The 7,631-nt window shown below is 38.0% G+C and overlaps 1 protein-coding gene across 3 annotated transcripts in view; it reads left to right on the top strand.

The window, feature by feature from the left end:
- Positions 1-492: 492 nt before the first annotated feature.
- gab1 (GRB2-associated binding protein 1) overlaps positions 493-7,631 on the top strand; it is a 66,516-nt gene continuing 59,377 nt past the window's right edge. For 2 of the 3 annotated variants that reach the window (XM_023289032.3, XM_023289030.3), the window contains exons 1-2: positions 495-924; positions 1,043-1,166. In XM_023289032.3, the coding sequence (XP_023144800.2) occupies positions 1,095-1,166 (72 nt within the window). In that variant the 5' untranslated portion in view covers positions 495-924; positions 1,043-1,094. Of the gene's footprint in view, positions 925-1,042; positions 1,167-7,631 lie in introns of all 3 variants that reach the window. The other variant, XM_055009854.1, reaches the window with a different exon arrangement.

Raw genomic sequence — 7,631 nt, 5'->3', positions numbered from 1 at the left:
AAATGGACACATTCTATGTTATTGTGATTTCTGATCATCAGTAACTACAAAACAAATGCTGCATTTCTACACAAAGCTGCATTTTTCTGACAATGCCAAATGGGGGAATGAGCAGTCTTGGTGCAGTACTGCGCTGTCTGAGTGCTTTTCTTGTTATTTTGGGGAAAAATATGTAATCTATGACTGATGATGTAGTTTTTTTTAAAAAGCTTTTCTTTTCAATTAATTTGCGCAACTTACCATAGTTCTAAAATATCAGCTAAATTATCATATTCGAAGTGATTAAATGTTAATTAAATAACTGCACTGTACTTAACGTAATTTCAATCACCAGTCTCGTTGCTAATACTGTAGATAACAGTTCGGTACTCGCTTCAAAGTTGTCAAAGGCGTGCGATTTATTTTGAAATCACATTCCCAGAGCTTCCGGCGCTTCCTTCTTCGCGGCCGCTAGCTTGACGGCGCCATGTTGCAGAGGAGGGTGAGTTTAGGGAAAGACGGAGCCACCCTGTCAATCACAATTAAGGAACCATGGGAGTAAACTGGTAGGGGAAGCTCGGCGAAACCACCGTGTTTATGGTTTTTTTTTAAAATTTGCGCACAGACGACAACTATGCACCGGTTCCCTGTGGGACGTTTACCTCCGAGCTCGCTTTACGGTTGGGAATCGCTCCACTTTGACGGGAATTAGCATGAGACGTTACATGTAACAACAAAAACTTAGCGACTTTCAGTTGCCTGTTTTTTTTTTTTCTTTTTTTTCTTTTGCCCCCACAGAAGCTCCAACTTTGAACAAAAAAAAAATTTTAAAATACACAATTCACGGTTGATATTTGTTCCAACAGCTGACTTCAGGCTCAGGATACTGTGGTTTGTTTTTGACTCCAACTCGTGGAAATCTGGTCACACAGAGCTGCCTGGTCGGTGAGTCGACTTTCGAAAGAGGGACGGTGTCTGTCGCTGTCTGCAACAACACATTTGAACTTTTTCTATCACCGTCTGAGGTTCGTGTTTTTTTCTATTTTTAATTTTTTTTATTCAGGTAGAAGAAGAAGAAGACACTCCCAAAAGAGAGAGCAAGGAAAGCAGCAGAGATGAGTGGGGGAGAGGTGGTGTGTTCAGGGTGGCTCAGAAAGTCTCCTCCTGAAAAAAAGTTGAGACGTTACGTAAGTGCACTTTATAATCTTTGTTGCGTCGTAATAAAGTCACCTGTCGGTCAGAATGTGCCAGTTTCCTCCCTGCATGTGTGTAGGCCTCATCTTGTACCACCTTTGTCATTTTTTCTGTTATGTGAACCTGAAAGTTCACTTTGCCTTTTCGACCCTTAAGATAAGAGTAACTCAGCCAGAAGTTAGCAGGTAGGAAGCCATTGTTGTGCTCAAAGGCGCCTCAGTGGACACACGTTTGTTGTTTTGGAGTCAATCATGACACCTCTGAGGCCAATAACACACTACATTGATTTCCTTTGGAAGTAGTGCATCCGCATCTACTACTCCCAGTGTCAAAGGTGATCGACGGTCAGGTCGGGGGTTGAATGATTTACAAAACAACCGCCGAACTATAAGTGTTCATACATTTTTTAAAATACATTGTTTATATAAAGTCATACACTACCGTTACAAAAGTTTGGGGTAACTTAGAAATGTCCTTATTTTTGAAAGAAAATCAATCAAGATAGCATTAAATGAATCAGAAATTCAGTCTAGACGTTGTTAATGTGGTGAATGACTATTCTAGCTGGAAACAGCTGATTTTTAATGGAATATCACCATAGGGGTACAGAGGAACATTTCCAGCAACCATCACTCCTGTGTTCTAATGCTACATTGTGTTAGCTAATGGTGTTGAAAGGCTAATTGATGATTAGAAAACCCTTGTGCAATTATGTTAGCACATGAATAAAAGTGTGAGTTTTCATGGAAAACATGAAATTGTCTGGGTGACCCCAAACTTTTAAACACTATTAATATTATTTTTTTGTGAAGACACTTTGTAGATTTTTCACACAAGCAGTTTAACTGTACAATCTGCTCTCTCTTGGAAAAAAACATTTCCTAGCAAGCGAATAGCTTCAGATGCACATGTTCGCTCTTTCATACTTGAATTACAAGGGTGAAGTTTTTAAATGGCTGGCTCACATTCATACCACAATACTGTCTGATTTGATGAGAAGGAAATCAGAGTCCCTGTTCATGACCTAATTGTGAGCATTTTCTTTCGGTTGCGTACTCATTTATTAGTGGTAATCACTGACAGCTTCATAAGGCAGACCAGTGATGACACTTTTGCCATTTACCATTAACCATTAGTCTCACTTCGAGTGTAATGTACACATGATGTAAATACATTTGTTTCTCACCAGAGAAACAAATGCTGGTGGGCTTTTTAAGTAGAGATGGTAGCTGGCTTGCTTTTTTAACTGGTTTCTAGACACAGTAGTATGTTTTGAGGACCCTGCTACTCCCCTGATGCTGAATTTCTGAAGTACAGTGTTAGCTGTTTACAGACACTAAACAAGAAAAGCACTCAGAGCACAGTACTCCACCAAGGCTGCTCAGTCTTCATATGATTTCCGATGGATAAGTCCAAAGCGGTCAGTTTGTAGTCCCTTCGTCCATTTTTTAGTAATGTTAACAGACAGACAGACAGACGGCGATCGTCACATAACTCATTCCTTGGTGGAGTAATAATCGCTGTCCAGACAAGGATTTTAGCACCATTCCAAAAATAATCTGCTTTCATTGGAGCCTCGTCTACCAGCATTGATGTTTTCTGCAGGAAAAGGGTCATGATCATGATCAATCAAGAAAAGGACATGTATTAGCTGATAATTCCCAATTAACTATCAAACATGGACGTTTCTGTCATTATTTCCAAAAGTCTTAATTTCTTTCCCATGGATTAAAATGAAAATGGGGTCAGTAACGTTTCCAGAAGTCCACTGTAACGGTCCTAAAACACTTAGTATTGTCAACATTAGGCATGAAATTAGCAGAAATGACACACTTCAAAACCAAACTGTGTATGTGTGGATGAAGGCTAACTTTTTAGGGCAAGATATTCTGTATATTATATGTTTTGTATAATGGACCCAGGTAACTATCTTTTTCTTTTTTTAATGAAATCTGCGGCTATATTCTGTGTGTCACGATCGTACCGTTTAGCCATATAAATACTTATCATTTGTCTATTTTGCTATTGTGTATTTTAAGCAGTAGTTATAAGTTGGTCACGTGAGGCTGTGTTACTGCTGACTAATCGGTCAAATGTTACCAGTCTGGTAACCCACCTCCAGCTGCTTGCGTTGATGTCCAAAAAATAAAAAGAGAAGTTGATTTTTGTCTAAAATAGAAACCCTTTGACTGGAAGTGAACCCTGGAAGTTTTAGATGGGTGAGGACTAGTAGAAAAACTTTAAGGCTGAACCCTGGGATTGTTTTAGTGTTTGAATAATTGGTAGTTTTTTTCTTGTTGTTGTTAGATGAATCTATTTTCCTAGTTTTCATTAAAAAGAACACTATGAAGAGGAAATAGTAGCTGTAAGACAACTTATTTTAACTTTACTTCCTTGGATGACGCAGCATGTTGTGTAATTAGCACAATGGTCAGCACGCATCGTAGCGGTCCTGCTAATAGCACACAGCTAAAGTCCATCCATCCATTATCTACACTCCGCTTAACCTTCAATAGGATCGTGGGGTTGCTGGAGTCTATCCCAGCTGACTTAGGATGAAGGAAGGTGACACTCTGGACAGGTCACCAGTCTATCACAGGACTACATATAGAGACAAACAATCACACTCGCATTCACACCTACGGACAATTTAGAATCACCAATTAACCTCAGCATGTTTTTGGACTGTGGGAGGAAGCCGGAGAACCCAGAGAGAAAACCCATGTATGCACGAGGAGAACATGCAAACTCCATGCAGAAAGATCCCGGGAAGCGAACCGGGGATCTTCTAGCTGCAAGACGACAGTTATTTATGCTACAGTGATAACAGTAGTTTAAGTAATGCTGAAATATGGATGTTGTTACTTGTCCCGTATACCTGCAGATTTAATTCTCCAAATGAGTGTGCATAATCCATTTCAAATTGAAATTGCAATCTGAAATATTGCAATTAACAAATCGCTTCACTTTAAGACAGAGGTGTCAAATATGTGCACCACCAGCCAAAATCGGCCCGCCAGAGCATCCAATCTGGCCCGCAGGATGACTTTGCAAAGTGTAAAAATTACAGAGAAGACATTAAGTGCAAATTGTAAATATGTGAAACTACAAGAGTTCTAGATACACTGACACACTAAGTTGTAATGTTTAAACGATAAAATGAGGCATGATGTTGTTGAAATTTGACTTATTTTTCTTCAGAAATTTCAGGTTGTTCACAATGTTTTGTAAGAAGATAATTCCTTAAATGTGAACATTTTCAGAATGTACTTTTTTGCACTAAAACAAAGGGGTAATTTGGAGTGGTTTGTTTTATTTTTAGGTTTTTATGCTTTGATTTTACTGGTCCGGCCCACTTGAGATCAAATTGGGCTGTATGTGGCCCTTGAACTAAAACGAGTTTGACACCACTGCTTTCGGATATATTAGGTGCGGCTTTTACATAGTGAGACTGATGCTGTAGTTCAGTTTTATTTAATGTAAGGAGATTGAAACTTTCAGTCATTGCTTTTGCCCATTGATTAGTGTGTTGTATGTGATTCAGGCATGCACCCTGTGGTTCGACTGATCTAAGACCAAAACCATCACTTAAAGGCCACACCTTGTAGGTTTTGCAGTAGAATGGGTTGGTGAACTCTTGTGCCAGCGCTGTTACGGATTCCTGGCATCCTTGCTGTGTGACAGCCGTGCTTTTGATGATGATGTCATGCGGTAATGCTCCATCACATTTTGTTTTTATTTTACAGTAAATACTGAATTGAAGTGTGACTGTAAAAATTAATAGCACAAAAGCTTCACCAATATCTGTCAGAGAAAGTGCAAGTGTTTTCCCCAAAATGCTCAGCCTTAATGTGAAGTTGGGTTTAAATGTGTGAGTGTTGTGTTTGGTCATAATCATATGATGTGGTCTTCTTGAATATTTTAGAATGGCTTGTGACTACAACTCTGAATGTTATGCATCAGAAGCTCTTGTGGTTCTGTCAGATGATGTTGTAATTATTCACAGTTTTGTAGATTAAATCAGTGGCTCACAGCAATGCTCCTTGAGACCAAAATCACATTAGTTTTCTATCCTACAAGTTCCTTAACTGCATTAATCCGGTATCATATAGAGTTTTGTGCAAAATAGAGCCTGAAGCATTACGATAAAATAAATACAAACCCTTAAGCTTTGTCTTTCTCAGGGAGGAGAATGTAGAGATCGCAAGTTTCTGTTACACAGGGACACTGTCACTCTTTTTTCGCCACCATTAGAGTGAATTTTAGAGAAATGTCGTGCAAGTTAAAACTAAACTAATTTCACGATTTGCCAGCAAAAGAGAGGGTGAATTTAATTCAGTCAGATTACCAGGTGTTCCGATATTTCCATTGCTGGTTCTTTGTCTCAACCAGTTGCTCCACTTTCCTTTTAAAAGAAATGCAAGGAACATTTTGTTAGTAATGTTGAACATAACTGATTTATTGTAAAAATTAGCGCATGTAGCACAATCCGTAGGTCAATGACATCGTAAACTGAGGACCCCCTGTAACTTGAAATATATTTCGTTAATCTTGGGAAAAGGATGTCTCAAATCAGGCCAAATAATAAATGTATGACATGGTGTAGATATTAGTTGAAGTCAGTTCCCTTTTGTTATAATGTTATCTTGAATTTTTATAGTAAAAGATGGAGTCACTCAGACAATTTCATGTTTTCCATGAAAACTCTCACTTTTATTCATGTGCTAACATAATTGCACAATGGTTTTCTAATCATCAATTAGCCTTTCAATACCATTAGCTAACACAATGTAGCATTAGAACACAGGAGTGATGGTTGCTAGAAATGTTCCTCTGTACCCCTATGGAGATATTCCATTAAAAATCAATCATTTCCAGCTAGAATAGTCATTTAGCACATTAACAATGTCTAGACTGTATTTCTGATTCATCTGATCTTGTCTTCATTGAAAAAAAAATGATTTTCTTTCAAAAATAAGGACATTTCTAAGTGACCCCACACTTTTGAAATGTAGTGTATATGTGTGTGTGTGTGTGTGTGTGTGTGTGTGTGTGTAGGTGTGTGTGTGTGTGTGTGTGTACATATGTACATATTTATGTGTATATATGTGTGTGTGTGTGTATATATGTGTATATATATATATATATATATATATATATGTGTGTGTGTGTGTATATATGTATATATATATATATATATATATATATATATCTATATCGCATAGGCTGTGCTCTGTTATATGTTTTTAGAAGCTGATGTCAAATAGTTTTGTGTTGTAGATTATGCTCCATATCCAAGTCAGTTCACACACTTGTGAGTGGACGTAAAAAATTTTGGGCTTACGTGATACGACACGCAACGATTACAACATTTTGCATGCAAAGATGTCAACAAGTAAGCAGTGCTGATTCAAAGTCATCATTCGCTGAAGAGAAATAACCATCAACTCCACTTGAGTATTGCACAGCAAACGTAATCATTTCAGACAAGGAAAACCCGTATTTGTGAAATAAGCAAAAACATTTTGATACAAAGATACTGACTGTTGTTTTTGTTTTCTTATTCCTGGGACTTGCATTACTATGCAAGAGGGCCACCATGACATACAAAAGCTGTCAAAGACAACCACACAGACATAATGTTAGGAGGAAGATGCAATGGTTTAAAACACAGAACATTTGCAACATTGACGTGCTTGGGTTCTGTGATTTTATTGTGCATGGGTGGTTGTTGATGTAATATTGCTTGTATTCTATATTCTAAGATCATACCTTGATGTTCAAATAAATTTCCTAAATATTGAGACACCACGTTTTGTGGGGGTGCAAAAAAGTACAGTAAATAAAATCTGCACACCTCCTCATCCTAGCGGAAACACTGTATTTACTGAAACAAGCTGTAGAACCTCAGAATAGGATGGGAGAACAGGATTGAAATGGAAGGCTGTATTTTTTTTAAAGCATTTGTTTTGAGAGAAACAGCCGTAAAAAGGATTTTTGTTCTGTTCTACGTTCTTTCCGATTTAATCAGGTAATTTGCTTTTTTGTCTGAAATAACTTGGTTAGTATTTAATAAATACAAAATAGGCAGTGTATTCAGTGCAACCTTAGGGTTGGATTAATTTTTGCAGACAGCATTGGATAAGAAAGAGTCAACACTTCATGTCCATTAATGGCTTATTCACGGACAGCAAGAAGGTATCCAACCACAATTGCTTTTGTAGGTCTTTTCCCAGCCAGAGTTTGTCATAACTGTATCCTCTGTGGTTTTCCATTTCATTGACACTGCATTTTCCATCTGGTTCTTCTTTTTCTCTTTCATTTCTCTTACCTTTCAGTCTGTATTTTTCTGTCGAGGTCCTCTAGTAAAACCGTCTTCGAACAAATTGTTTGACAAGTAGCGTCTTCAGGACCTCTGCAGTGTGTTATCACAGGGACCTGAGGAGATGCAAGGATGG

The sequence above is a fragment of the Amphiprion ocellaris genome, chromosome 4, assembly GCF_022539595.1.
Source record: "Amphiprion ocellaris isolate individual 3 ecotype Okinawa chromosome 4, ASM2253959v1, whole genome shotgun sequence".
NCBI lineage: Eukaryota > Metazoa > Chordata > Actinopteri > Pomacentridae > Amphiprion > Amphiprion ocellaris.
The sequence above is the reverse complement of the archived record's forward strand: the minus strand, read 5'-3'. Positions and strand labels throughout refer to the sequence as shown.